The 15,423-nt window shown below is 43.6% G+C and overlaps 1 protein-coding gene across 1 annotated transcript in view; it reads right to left on the bottom strand.

Annotated features, from left to right (window-relative positions):
• Nucleotides 1–15,423, bottom strand: part of ep400 (E1A binding protein p400) — a 68,584-nt gene that overhangs the window by 34,371 nt on the left and 18,790 nt on the right. The window contains exon 17 of the mRNA XM_056291485.1: nucleotides 2,021–2,190. Within this exon, the coding sequence (XP_056147460.1) occupies nucleotides 2,021–2,190 (170 nt within the window). The remainder of the gene's footprint in view (nucleotides 1–2,020; nucleotides 2,191–15,423) is intronic.

Below are 15,423 nucleotides of genomic sequence, written 5' to 3'. Positions count from 1 at the left end.
CATAACTGTGCACATAAAGTTTAGGCTGATAGGTCCAGTAGATTGTGAGATTAGCTGCAGACAGATACACACACATGGACACGCACATGACCAAACACATAATCCCCTCCTGGCTACTGCCTGGCAGAGATAAAAATACATATATCTGACAACCATAAGCACCTAACCAATGGAGCAAGGGGAGCAGCTGCTCCCCATATTAATCTTAGAGGTGAGTATTGCTCCCCAAAACAGTTCTTTACCAGTGGCATTTTCTCCTGGATGCAAAAGGAGGCCAGGCTTTTCCTACTAACTAAACTGTCATTGTGATTTTACTAAAAACATTAAATAATTATCTTTTCCTCATTCTATGTACTGTATTTGTATTATGTAACATGTCGCTGTTATCTCTGCCTCATTTCTCACTTTCTTCACACTGGTAGAACAGCGCCCCTCCAAACTGCAATGTGTGTAAATGTTAGTCAGTAGCCATGTTTCCATTAATTTTCAAGCAAATTTCAAGCGAACTTTTGAAATGTTGCAAAAAAGAATTAGGTGCATTTCCATTAACTGGTTTGGAGTGAATAAACTCGGCCAGGAAAAGCATAGTTTCATCAGATGTTGGTGGTATAGGTTATGTCAAGCATGGCTGTAATAAACTGAGTAAAAGAAGTAGAGGTTACGAACTAGAAACAAAACCAGTCACATTGGCAATCTACGTGAGGAAATGGAGAGAAGTCTTCAGGAATTTGTTTCAATTAGGAAAGTTGTAATTGTTCTTTCATGTCAGCTATTACTGGCCATGTTTCATGCTGTCCGGTGATGAAGACAAAGAAATGCGTGTTACAGGAATATCCGGGAAGACACGACAGCAGAAATGGCTGATCAATCATGGGAGTTAAATGTTCACTATGTCAGAACTTACTCAGCAAAGGTGTTTCCATCTCCCATTTAACGCATTAACTCTTTTTCGAAAAAGGAAAAAGCCACCTCAAGAGAGCGTAAAAACAATTTTTTTTAGGGAGGGGATTCCCCCCGTTTTCTTCCCAGTTGTATCCGGCCAATTACCCCACTCTTCCAAGCCATTCTGGTCACTGCTCCACCCCCTCTGCCAAGCTGGGGAGGGCTGCAAACTACCACATGCCTTCTGGAGTCGCCAGTTGCTTCTTTTCACCTGACAGTGAGGAGTTTCGCCAGGGGGACGTAGCGCATGGGAGGATAACACTATTCCCACTATTCACAGTTCCCCCTCCCCCTGAACAGGCGCCCCGACCGAACCAGAGGAGGCGTTAGTGACAGTGGCGAAAGAGTGGCCCAGGACACATACCCACATCTGGCTTCCCACCCGTAGACACAGCCAATTGTGTCTGTAGGGACGCTCGACCAAGCCAGAAGTGACACGGGGATTCGAACTGGCAATCCCTGTGTTGGTAGGCAATGGAATAGACCGCCACGCTACCTGGATGCCCCACGTAAAAACATTTTTGCAAAATTGAGGAAGTTTTTTCAAATTTTGCCGTTTCCATGATGCTTTTTTTTTTGGGAGCATTTTCTGGCTTTACTGGATAGTGATAGTAGAGAGAGAGAGAGAGAGACAGGAAAGGCAGGGGAGAGAGAGGGGATGACATGCAGCAAAGGGCCCGGGCCAGATTCGAACCCAGGCCACTGCGGTAAAGACTCAGCGGTCTGGTGAGCCACCAGGGTGCCCTTCCATGAACATTTTCTAATGCAATACTTCAAAATGCGCATAGAAATACAGTACGGGAAACACGGCTTATGTGTGTTGTGAAAGAGTATTGTGTTCCAAGGTTAGCCTCAGAGGAAAAGATGGTAAGTCAACAGAAGGGAAGCCAATTTGGCTTTCTTGTATTGGGTTGGGGGGAATTATATCTACCAATTAGATATGCCAATGTTACTGGACAAATGTGAACAGTTGGGACTCCAAAAAAAAAAAAAAAACCATGCAAGGAAAAAAGTTGAAAAATCATCCTTGATTCAGATGACATTTTGACAAACCAAGGACAGATCAGGCACAGCTTACCTTTTCAGAGCAAAGATGATTTCCCAATGTTTCTCTGTCATGTTTTTAATGTGCTGCACCTCATCAAGGACTAGGTGCCGCCACCTTCTCCTCACGAAGTGGCTCTGGTCCTTAAGCAACAGTTTGTAGGAGGTCACACACACATGGAAGCTGTTCGCTTCCTTCCAGCACTAGAGATGAGAGGATACACAATGTTAGGGTAATATGGGAAAATAATGTCAGAGTTAATTTCGGTTGAAACATTCTATTATCAGGCCTAATAGTTCTCAGTTTTCTGGCTGTGGTACAGACTATTTCCTAATTGCCTGTCTTCAGCTTCTTCAAGAAAAAAACCTGGTTTTGACCCATCAGTCCTCAAAGCTTCCTTTCATGAAAATACAACTTCTCACAGCAGTAGCAAACAATATGTTCAATACATTTCAATCTGCATGACAACCTGATGAACACTGACGCCAGTGAGTGTGCTGTATTGGCTTTTCCTGATCTAAGTGCAGCTTTTGATACAATTGATACATATGCCATCAAAAATGACTAGTGCTGAGTGATTTTTTTTATTCATTTTGATCTGGGAAAAGTTTTGTTTAGGTTCATAAAATAAATATCAAATATATGACTACATAAAAATAAATATTGTACATATTGGTTCGAATTTATACCATCTTCAAGGTATTTGGACCTATTAATTTAAAAAGGTTGACAACTTCTTCAAAAAACAGTTTTACTGGTCATAGTAAAAAAAAGAAAAGAAAAAAGAACCCAGCCACTGAGGATGCACAAGCCAGTGCATCCTTAGTGCCGGTCCCAAGCCCGGACAAATGGGGAGGGTTGCGTCAGGAAGGGCATCCGGCGTAAAATCTTTGCCAAATCAAATATGCGGATCATAAATAAGACTTACATACCAGATCGGTTGAGGCCCGGGTTACCAACGACCGCCACCGGTACTGTTAACCAGCAGGGTGTCGGTGGAAACTATGCTAATGTTGGGCGAAGGAGAAGGAGAGGGGGAAAGCATGTCCAGAGGCAGCTAGAGAGGAGGAAGGGTAGGCATGTGGAGGTGAGAGTTGGAACTTTGAATGTTGGCACTATGACTGGTAAAGGGAGAGAGCTGGCTGACATGATGGAAAGAAGAAAGGTAGGCATACTGTGTGTGCAAGAGACCAGGTGGAAGGGGAGTAAGGCCAGGAGTATCGGAGGTGGGTTTAAACTCTTCTACCATGGTGTGAATGGGAGGAGTAATGGGGTAGGGGTAATTCTGAAGGAAGAGTATGTCAAGAGCGTGCTGGAGGTGAAGAGAGTGTCAGACAGAGTGATGAGTATGAAGCTGGAAATTGAAGGTTTATTGCTGAATGTTATCAGCACATATGCCCCGCAAGTTGGGTGTGAGATGGATGAAAAAGAATTCTGGAGTGAATTGGACGACATGGTGGAGAGGGTACCCAAGGAGGAGAGAGTGGTGATTGGAGCGGACTTCAATGGACATGTTGGTGAAGGGAACAGAGGTGATGAGGAGGTGATGGGAAGGTATGGAGTCAAGAAGAGAAATGTGGAAGGACAGATGGTGGTCGATTTTGCGAAAAGGATGGAAATGGCTGTGGAAAATACATATTTCAAGAAGAGGGAGGAACACAGGGTGACGTACAAGAGTGGAGGAAAGTGCACACAGGTGGACTATATCTTATGTAGAAGGCGCCATCTAAAAGGGATTGGAGACTGCAAGGTGGTGACAGGGGAGAACGTAGCTAGGCAGCATTGGATGGTGGTCTGTAGGATGACTTTGGAGACCAAGAAGAGGAAGCGAGTGAAGACACAGCCGAAGATCAAATGGTGCAAGTTGAAGAAGGAAGACTGTTGTGTGGAGTTCAGGCAGGAGTTAAGACAGGCACTGGGTGGTAGTGAAGAGTTGCCAGATGGCTGGACAACCACTGCAAAAATAGTGAGGGAGACAGCTAGGAAGGTACTTGGTGTGTCATCAGGACAGAGGAAGGAAGACAAGGAGACTTGGTGGTGGAATGAGGAAGTACAGCACATTATACAGAGGAAAAGGTTGGCAAAGAAGAAGTGGGATAGTAAGAGAGATGAAGAAAGTAGACAGGAGTACAAGGAGATGCAGCGTAAAGCAAAGAGAGAGGTGGCAAAGGCAAAGGAAAAGGCGTATGGTGAGTTGTATGACAGGTTAGACACTAAGGAAGGAGAAAAGGACTTGTACCGATTGGCTAGACAGAGGGACCAAGCTGCAAAGGATGTGCAGCAAGTTAGGGCGATCAAGGATAGAAATGGAAATGTGCTGACAAGCAAGGAGAGTGTGCTAAGAAGGTCGAAGGAATACTTTGAGGGGCTGATGAATGAAGAAAATGAGAGAGAGAGAAGGTTGGATGATGTAGGGATAGTGAATCAGGAAGTTCAGTGGATTAACAAGGAGGAAGTGAGGGCAGCTATGAAGAGGATGAAGAGTGGAAAGGCAGTTGGTCCTGATGACATACCTGTGGAGGCATGGAGATGTTTAGGAGAGATGGCAGTGGAGTTTTTAACTAGATTGTTTAACACAATCCTGGAAAGTGAGAGGATGCCTGAGGAGTGGAGAAGAAGCATGCTGGTACCGATTTTCAAGAACAAGGGCAATGTGCAGAACTGTAACAACTACAGAGGTATAAAGTTGATCAGCCACAGCATGAAGATTTGGGAAAGAGTGATAGAAGCTAGGTTAAGAGGAGAGGTGATGATCAGCGAGCAGCAGTATGGTTTCATGCCACGAAAGAGCACCACAGATGCGATGTTTGCTTTGAGAATGTTGATTGAGAAGTATAGAGAAGGCCAGAAAGAGTTGCATTGTGTCTTTGTAGATTTAGAGAAAGCTTATGACCGAGTGCCGAGAGAGGAGGTGTGGTATTGTATGAGGAAGTCAGGAGTTGCAGAGAAGTATGTAGGAGCGGTGCAGGATACGTATGAGGGAAGTGTGACATTGGTGAGGTGTGCGGTTGGAATGACAGATGGGTTCAAGGTGGAGGTGGGATTACATCAAGGATCGGCTCTGAGCCCTTTCTTGTTTGCAATGGTGATGGACAGGTTGACGGACAAGATCAGGCAGGAGTCTCCATGGACGATGATGTTCGCGGATGACATTGTGATCTGTAGCGAGAGTAGGGTGCAGGTTGAGGAGAGCCTGGAGAGGTGGAGGTATGCACTGGAGAGAAGAGGAATGAAAGTAAGTAGGAGCAAGACGGAATACCTATGCGTGAATGAGAGAGAGGACAGTGGAATGGTCAGGATGCAAGGAGTGGAGGTGACAAAGGCATTTGAGTTTAAATACTTGGGGTCAACTGTCCAAAGTAAAGGGGAGTGCAGTAGAGAGGTGAAAAAGAGTGCAGGCAGGGTGGAGTGGGTGGAGAAGAGTGTCAGGAGTGATTTGCGACAGAAGGGTACCAGCAAGAGTTAAAGGGAAAGTTTACAAGATGGTTGTGAGACCAGCTATGTCAGGGGCGCCCACTACGTCGATCGCGATCGACCAGTAGATCGCGAAGGCAGTGCCAGTAGATCTCCATGACATTCCAAAAAAACATATTGTAGCGAATTCGGGGGACAACGCAACCACAGGAACTGCCGTGGCCGGGAAGCGAACCTGTGTCGCCCGCACCGCAGGAGACATCGCTAACCGCTCGACTAAAGGGTCAGACCCGCCAGCCAGCGGCCAGCGTGTCTTCTTATCCATGCACGTTACACTATATATATTTTTTTTCAAGACATTAGCCTATCATCTGTCCTCCATTTGGCATTTGCTTTTTGATTGATGTAAAGGACGGCCAGTCTGCTGTTGCCTAAAACCAAAGATTCTAGAGTGGAACCTAAAACTTTGTTACATTAGGTTACCATAACAACCAGAGCCCTTCTCTAACGTACCTTGAAGTTCACATGCCCACAACGTGAGCTAACGCAGAACTGCATCGAGCTAGCTAGTTCAACTCTCTAAAAAAACAATACTAAAAAGTGAAACAAAACAAAAATGAGTGGGGGAGCCGGACCTAGCAAGAAACAGAAAACGTACCATTTCCATGTGGAATGGGAGGAGGACTTTTTTTCCACCGTGTCTTATTCCAAATGCGTTTGTCTCATCTGTCAGTCTAGCATTGCTATCCCAAAGAAAGGAAATGTGGAGAGGCACTTTCGAACTGTTCATAAAAACTATGACAATGACTTCCCTCCGAAAAGCGAGCTTAGAAAGAGAAAGGTGAGGGAACTAAAATCGCAGTTAATCACCCAGCAGTCACTTTTCACGCAGCCGAATTCAAAGGCAAAGGCAGCCACCGAAGTATCTTTATGGGTGAGTCACTCCATCATTAAGCATAAGAAAGCCTTCCAAGATGGAGAGATGATGAAAGAGGCCTTCCTTGAGGCAGCAGATTCGTTGTTTCGGGACTTTAAAAACAAATCAGAAATAATATCTTCAATCAAAGCTCTCCAGTTATCAAGAGATTCCATCACAAGGCGCTGTGAAGTGATGGGCGATGATTTGACACAGCAGCTTTGGAGGGACATCGTGGACTGTGAGTGTTTCTCACTACAATTGGACGAGTCTACGGACATAAGTGATACGGCCCAATTGTGTAAGTTTTGGAACTTACTTAAAGAGGACAAGTACCCAAACATGAGGAAATGCGCAACCTCCTTGACGGCATTATTCGGCTCTTCTTATTTGTGTGAGTCAGCCTTTTCTCACATGAAGATTATCAAGTCCAAATACCGTTCCACCATGACAGATGATCATTTGGAGGCCTGCTTGAGGCTGGCTACCAGCAGCTACTGTCCGAACTATGCAACCCTGTCTGACTCCCTCCAGTGCAGGTCATCCTCAGAGTAGAGAGGTAGAGATCACAAATCTATTTACCACAGCTGTAAAGGTTCAGGCAAGTGATGCAATTTCAACATAGTGTAGTAGCAAATGCTTGGTATGATTATTGCCTGTGTAAGGTTCAATATAAATGCAAATCCATTGCAATACTGTATATGTAACACAACATGTATATAAATACACACACTGCATATAAATGTTCATATATATGTAAAACATGTATTGAGTATTTTTATTATTATTTTTAATATGAGTAGATCATTTTGACCTGGTCATTTTAAAAGTAGCTCACGAGTCAAAAAATTGTGGGCACCCCTGAGCTATGTTATATGGTTTGGAGACAGTGGCACTGACAAAAAGACAGGAGGCGGAGCTGGAGGTGGCAGAGTTGAAGATGCTAAGATTTTCACTGGGAGTAACGAAGAAGGACAGGATTAGGAATGATTATATTAGAGGGACCGCTCAGGTTGGACGGTTTGGAGACAAAGCAAGAGAGGCAAGATTGAGATGGCTTGGACATGTGTGGAGGAGAAATGCTGAGTATATTGGGAGAAGGATGCTGAATATGGAGCTGCCAGGGAAGAGAAGAGGAAGGCCAAAGAGGAGGTTTATGGATGTGGTGAGGGAAGACATGCAGGGGGCTGGTGTGACAGAGGAAGACGCAGAAGACAGAAAGAAATGGAAACGGATGATCCGCTGTGGCGACCCCTAACGGGAGCAGCCGAAAGTAGTAGTAGTAGTAAAAAAAAAAAGAAGAATAGAATAAATGTAGCAAACACGTTTCTAAAACCAAATTGAACCAAACTTAAAAAAAAGAAAGAAAAAGACCACACTAATCACTCAGTATTGATCACTGCGAATTGAGTTATTGAGTTGGAAACTCAAGGACTGCTTTAAATTGGTTTACATCTTATTGGTCAAATTTTATCTTTTGTTTCTACTTTCTATTGATTATCATGCCTCCGCCCAGTCAGTGGTTCAGTGTGGTGTGTTTATTTTAGGGGCTGTGGTGGTCTCAGAAAGTGAGACACTTTTTTTGTGTGTGCGATTTTTATTTTATGTTCGGTTAAAAAATACACATGATTATCTGAGTTTAAGGCTTTTCAAACATGATGACAATAATATTGGTTAAAAAAGTATGGGTCACATGATTTCAGAGTGAGTTCAGAGTTCATCTACATAATGCATTATGGGTAATTTTGGGTCAAGGAAACAAGAGGGACCCACATTCTACACATGTCTAAGGCGCACACGGTAATGTTATTCATTTGATTCTTTGTTTTTAATGTACTTTTGGACGTGATATTTGATTGAGTCATTTTTAAAAAAAAGTATTTCTGATTTTTCATTCTCTCCCCATTTAGTGGCCAATTGCTTCCTATTTTAGTTCAAACACCCGCCCTCGTACTGCATGCGTTCGCCAACTGCATATCCTCAGCCGGCAGTCTCGAAGGAGATGCCTTGCCACTTTCGTGACAAGGCGAATCGAGGCCACACCACTGCTTTTTTCCGACACACACACAGACGCAGTCATGTGATGAACACAAGCTGACTCTGCCCCCTCCCGAAGACAGTGTTGCCAATTATTGCTGCTTCATCGAGTCTGGCCATAGTCGGATCTGATGAGACCAAGTCGCGAACCTCAGTCCCCAGTAGGCAGCTGCATTGACACAAAGCCGATGCTTAGTCCGCTACACCACCGCAGACCTGAGTAATTGTTTTGAATGGTATTTCTGTTGTGTAGCAGCAACAAGGAGGTCGATGGAGCTTATGAGTGTACGCATGAGTGAAGTAGGACTAGAGGAGTTTGATGCTGAAGCAGAAGCAGCGAGACTCGATAAGGTGCTAGACATAGAGTATGCCCAGTCCATATTCAGGACTAGAATCTTCAAACCTACTGTTTGTAGCTCCCCCTCAAGCCATTCCTCAGAACAAAAAAATGTCACAGCAAAAAGGGCAAAATGTGCTGCAGAGTTTGCTGCAAAGAGTGCCGAAATTGAGATGGAGGATGCTATTGCCACACAAAGGCAAGAGCTCAAGAGGCTAGAAAATCAGAGAGATCTTCAAGTAATAGCTGCTAAGCTTAAGGTGTACTCTGAAGCTGACTCAAGTGAGAGATGTGATGAAAGTAGATCATCATGCTATGAGATGGCCATCTCCCATCCAGTACCTAAGAAAGAGATTAAAAGGGAACAACATGTAAGAACAATGACAATGAAAAAACAAACAGAACTATTAATGAAGCATCATTAGTACAAGCCCTTCATGACATGATGGTTCTCATCAGACTCCCGGCACCCGAGACCTCCGTCTTCTCAGTAGACGTACTGAACTTCCTAGCATAAGTTTAAAGGCATTGATTGAACGCCGCTGCACAAATACAGCTGACAGGTTGTTCTACCTACAAAAATACATCAGTGGTGAGGCACGATCTGTATTGGAAGGAAGCTTTTTCAGAAAGGATGATGATGCCTACGACCAAGCATGGGTGGCACTGAACACCCAGTATGGTCATCCCTTCGTAATCCAGTGCGTGTTTAGGGAAAAGCTGAATAACTGGCTAAAGATTGGTTTGAGGGAGTCAGTTAAACTGAGACAGTTCAGTGATTTTCTCACAGGTTGCAGCAACGCCATGCCACATGTAAAAGGGCTTCAAGTGTTAAATGACTGTGAAGAGAATCAAAATATGCTCCAAAAACTCCCAGAATGGATGACCTCTCGCTGGAATCACCATGTCACAAAGCACTTGAAACAAACAGAGGACTAACCTACCTTCAAAGTAAGCGTTTGCTGAATTTATTGTACAAGAAGCAGAAATTGCATGCAATCCTGTGATATCCCTTTATGCGATGAAGCCTACTGAAGAAAGGCTATCTAGAGATATTAAGCAGCAAAAGGCTAATGTGTTCATCACAAACAGAAAACCACAAGATAAATCAAACGCAGTGGAGAGCAGTTCAAAGGAGTCTTCTGCATTCAAGAAAGAATGCATATGCTGTGGAGAGAGCCACTCCATCAACAAATGCCAGATGTTTGTTGACAAGCCTATGGAGGACAAGAAACAGTTCATATTTGACAATAACCTGTGCTTTGGCTGTCTTAGGAGAGGACACAATTCAAAGGACTGTAAGAATAGAGCTACTTGTGGCATATGCAAGAAACGCCATCCAAAACCACTTCACGAAGACCATTCTTCTGCAGACGAATCATCTTGATGCCATGCAAGCAGAAGAAAACGCATCTTCCCTTTCTTGCTGTGTATACCAAGGTGATGGTGGGAGCACATCCATGATAGTGCGAGCACATCCATGATAGTGCCTGTATGGATCTCCTCGACCGACACCACCACTGAAACAGAGACCTTAGTGTATGCCTTACTAGACACCCAGAGTAGCAACACCTTTGTAGACCAGGAACTGTGTGAGCAGACGGGAGCTGGTTTGGAACCAGTGAAGTTAAAGCTTTCCACTATGATAGGAAAAGACTTCATCGTTAAGAGTGAAAGAGTTAGTGGGCTCAGAGTTAGAGGGTTTTCCTCGCAAAGCTTTATCAACTTGCCACCTGCTTACACCAGGGATTTCATTCCACTTGAACGTTCCCACATTCCTACCCAACACAGCCAAAAAGTGGAAACATCTGGACAGCATAGCACATGGGATACCCGAGCTGATGGATTGTGAGGTTGGATTGCGAATAGGCTATAACTGCTCAAGAGCATTAGCACCAAGACAAGTCATCAGGGGAGGAGATTACGAGCCATACGCCATTAAGACAGACCTAGGTTGGAGCGTTGTCGGTGGCACACCTCAGGACGTGAAGTCAACAGATGTGACAGGTCTGTGTCATTGTATATCTGTTAAGGAACTTCCACCGATGACACCAGCCACTGTCATCAGAGCCCTAGAAGCAGACTTTAAAGACACAAACCCTGGGGAAAAAAAGCATATCACAAGATAACATCCAGTTCCTATACCCTGAATGGAAAAGCAACTCCAAAACTTCTGATGGGCGACCCCGAAGGCAAATCGATACAAGTACTACAAACTGAAGTAGTAGAAGTGTTACATCTGTCCCTCCTTCCACAGCCTCCACCTCAAAGGCTGCTTAACCTGAGCCACTCCCTGAGTGTCAGTCTCTGTGTTTGTGTGTGAGTGGAGAGAGGTGAGCAGAGCCTCACCAGCTGCAACCCATTCCTTAATCAAACCAACCTGCTATAAAAGACCAGCACTGCCACTTCCACCCTGCCAGATCGTAGCCTCTGATCCGTCAGTGTACTGCATCCAGCCCTTGCCCACTAAGTCTGTTTTTGTCAGTATTTTTGAACCTGCTGTTTGACTAACATCCTCCTTTTCACTGCAGTTATCCTGCTCTGCCTCCGGTCCCTGTTCTCCAGATTTTCACCTGCTCCAGATCGCTGCTCTGCCCGGCTCTTTCCACCACCCACGGTCTCTGCCCCCGGTCCCATTTCCCCAGCCCAAGGAAGCCCAGCCCAATTCCCTCCACTGTGTGTTTTCGCCTTAGCTGGCCCCCTGTAATAAACTCCGAAGTCAGTTGGAAGCAAGTTTTGTGTCTGCGCCTGAGTCCTTCCTGTGTGTCCCGTAACAAGAAGAGGACCATTTTTTGGAGATTTGAACGGTTCTCAAAATGGCACACAGCACTGAATGTTGTTGTCTGGATCCAGCGTCTCGCAAAAAGGGAAAAAACAGCAGGGCCCATGAATGTGGAAGACAGAAAAAACGCCAGTCTTGTGCTTGTGAAATTAGCACAAAGGGTTGCCCTCCAAGAAGAAATACGGGCACTGAGACATCAATGGCACCAGCTTGATCCAGTATTGAAAGATGGTGTTCTTAGGGTGGGAGGGCGTTTAAAGAATGCTTCCTTACCCCTCGACTTGAAGTACCCAGTAATCCTGCCACGGGATGGTGTAGTCACACGTCTGATCCTAGAGCACGATCATGGCAAAACTCAGCACCAAGGCAGAGGACAAACAAATGAACTAAGAGCAAATGGTTATTGGATTGGTGGTGGGAGCAAAGCTGTGGCAAACCACATTAACTAATGTGTCACATGCAGTAAAGTTCGCAGGCCGACAGAAGAGCAAAAAATGGCAAATCTACCCACTGACCACTTCGATCCCTCACCACCATTCACCTACGGTGGAATGGATTGTTTTGGACCGTTTCACACAAAGCAAGGTTGTAAAGAGCGTAAGAGATATGGTCTCATACTCACCTGTCTATCCTCAAGGGCAATTCACATAGAAATGTTGGAGGATCTAACAACTTATGCTTTCCTGAATACCTTGTGTTTTATAGCCATCCGTGGAGCTGTAAGACAAATCTGATCGGATCAAGGGACAAATTTTGTTGGGGCGAAGAATGAAATAACAAAGGTGTTAAAGGAAGTGGACAAAGACAGACTGGCTGCTTACCTGGCTGAAAAGCAGTATGACTTTACTATGAACGTACCTGATGCCAGTCACATGGGAGGTGTTTGGGAATGGCAGATTAGGACAGTAATGAGTGTGCTGAGCTCGGTCGTCTCAGAGAGTGCTAGAAGATTAGATGATGCTTCGTTAAGAAAATTTTTCTATGAAGCCATGTCAGTTGTATAGACGCCCACTCACCACTGACAGTATCAATGACCCCAAAAGCCTAGAGCCACTTACCCCAAACCATCTAGTTACTATGAAGGCCTCAGTCCCGCTGCCTCCACCAGGAAGGTTTATGGCGGAAGATCTGTATGCCAGAAAAAGGTGGCGCAGAGTACAATACTTAACAGAGTAATTCTGGAGCAGATGGAGGAAGAAATATCTTGCGAACATCACCCTCAGACAACGCTCGCAATCACCAAGACGAAATGTGATGATTGGAGATGTTATCATTGTTAAAGAAAATGAGATCTCCAGCAATGAGTGGAAACTAGGAAGAGTACTTGATGTTTGCAAAGATGACGACGGACTGGTGAGAAAAGCCATCATACAAATAGGAAATAGAAAGCTAGGGAAAGAAGGTCAACGCCTCATTAATCCATCCATTCTTGAACGTCCTATACATAAGTTGGTGGTATTTGTAAAGAACAGCCAAGTCTAGTTCCAATTGAACTAGACTCTAAACACTTCATACACTTTACACAACCGCACAATAGTACCTGTGTCTCCAATTAAGTAAGCAGAAAGGGTCGAGTTTATATAGTGTGGTTTAACAAGAGTTGTACAAGAGTTGTTATAAATAGTAAGTTGGTTCTGGAAATTACTAAATTTAGTTAATAGTGGCATCATAAATCAGTAATTTGGTGGGAGTGTAGCGGTTTCAGAAAGTGAGACACTTTTTTTGGTGTGATTTTTATTTTATGTTCTGTTAAAAAATATAAACTATCTGAGTTTAAGGCTTTTCAAACGTGATGACAATAATATTGGTTAAGAAAGTATGGGTCACATGATTTCAGAATGAGTTCAGAGTTCATCTACATAATGCATTATGGGTAATTTTGGGTCAAGGAAACAGAGGGACCCACATTCTACATGTCTAGGCGCACGCGGTAATGTTATTAATTTGATTCTTTGTTTTTATGTACTTTTGGATGTGATATTTGATTGAGTAATTATTTTTGAATGGTATTTCTATTGGACACATGAAACATGGCCTTTATTGGACTTGTGTAGCTACATGGCCATCTTATTTTAACCGTACATGCTCTTCCTCTGCCAAATCATTCATCAGTATTGGTACCTCAGTGAAGCTAAATGACGACAGCTTGGCAGCAATTCAGGATTGCCTTTCTGATGTGAAAAAGCAGATGTCAGGAAGCTTCCTTTCACTAAACTTGGGGGTAAATCCTTGCTTTTGCCCTCCAGCAGATGTCTAGCCTAATTTAGTCCTCTTCTGGCCCTTTAAATCTCATTAAAAAAAAAGGTAGCATATGGGAGCCATGTTCAATCCTGATTTGAATTGTGTCACATATTAAAAGTCCACTTCAATATTTTTATCAACTAAAGAGTATAGCAAAAGTAAGATTGGTCCTGGATTTAATAAAACTACTTCATACATTATTCCATCCTACCCAGATTATTGTAGTGACTTTTTTACTTCATACGTTATTCTATCCTACCTAGACTATTGTAGTGACTTTTTTACTTCATACGTTATTAGACTATTGTAGTGACTTTTTTACTTGCCTTAAACCACATTTTCAAATTGTCCAAACTCTGCTGCTAGGCTTTACATGAAAAATAAAGGAACAGGTTAAAATCACCCCTATTTTTTTCCCTCCATTGGCTGTTTCAGAATTGATTTTAAAATTTTACTAATTACTTTTAAGGCACATGGATTAAAACATGGTCTTAATCCCAGCTACAGTGGATGTAGAACATCTACACACCCCAGTTAAAATTGCATGTTTTTGTGCTGCAAAAAAATGACACCAAGATAAATCATGTCAGAATTTTTTCCATTTAAAAAAAAAATTGCACCCTATAAAAATAAAGTGAAAAACAACTGGCAATATTTTAGGGAAAAAGGACAAATACAAAACTTACAATAACCTAGTTGCATAAGTGTGCACACCCTTTTATAATTGGGGATATGGCTGTCTTTGGTAGTTAGTATACACCTGCCATCCATTAAAGTGTCTGTGATTAATCCCGAATAAAGTTCAGCTGTTCCTGTAAGATTTTCCTGACATCTTCTTGGTTGCATCCAACTGCAAAAGCCGTGGTCCATACAGAGCTTACAAAGCATAAACGGGATCTCATTGTTGAAAGATATCGATAAGGAGGTGGGTATCAGGCATGGGCAATCTTTTCCAGAAAGGGCCAGTGTGCGTGAAGGTTTTTGTTCCAACCAAGCAATTACACACCTGTGTCTCCTAATCAAGTTCCTCAGCAAAGACTCTACTGGTTGATTAGTGGGATCAGATGTGTAACTGCTTGGTTGGAACAAAAACCTTCACCCACACTGGCCCTTTCTGGATAAGATTGCCCACCCCTGCAATATACCATGGAACAGAGTGAAGAAAATCATCAAAAAGTGGAGAGAGTATGGCACAACAGTGACATTACCAAGAACAGGATGTCCCTCCGAACTAAAGAAGGAAAAAAAAACCCATCTGAGCCTGGCTACGTTTTGTAAAAAGATACAGCCAGTCTCCAAAACCATGTGGAAAAATGTATTATGGTCTGAGGAGACCATGGTTGAACTTTTTGGCCGTAATTCCAAAAGGTTATTTTTGGTGCAAAAACAACAGCACATCACCAAAAGAACACCATACCCATGGTAAAGCATGGTGGTGTCAGCATCATGCTATGGGGCTGCTTTTCTTCAGCCAGAACTGGGGCTTTGGTCAGGGTGGAGGGAATCGTGAATAGCTCCAAATACCAATCGATTTTGGCACAAAACCTTAAGGCGTCTGCTAGAAAGCTGAAGAAGAATTTCACTGTTCAGCACGACAGGGACCCAAAGCATTCATCCAAATCAACAAAGGAATGGCTTCACCAAAAAGAAGATCGATGTTTTGGAATAGCCCAACCAGAGCCCAAACCTAAATCCAGTTGAAAGTCTGT

Source organism: Lampris incognitus, chromosome 1 (genome assembly GCF_029633865.1).
Source record: "Lampris incognitus isolate fLamInc1 chromosome 1, fLamInc1.hap2, whole genome shotgun sequence".
NCBI lineage: Eukaryota > Metazoa > Chordata > Actinopteri > Lampriformes > Lampridae > Lampris > Lampris incognitus.
This window is presented reverse-complemented; position numbering and strand designations above follow the sequence as displayed.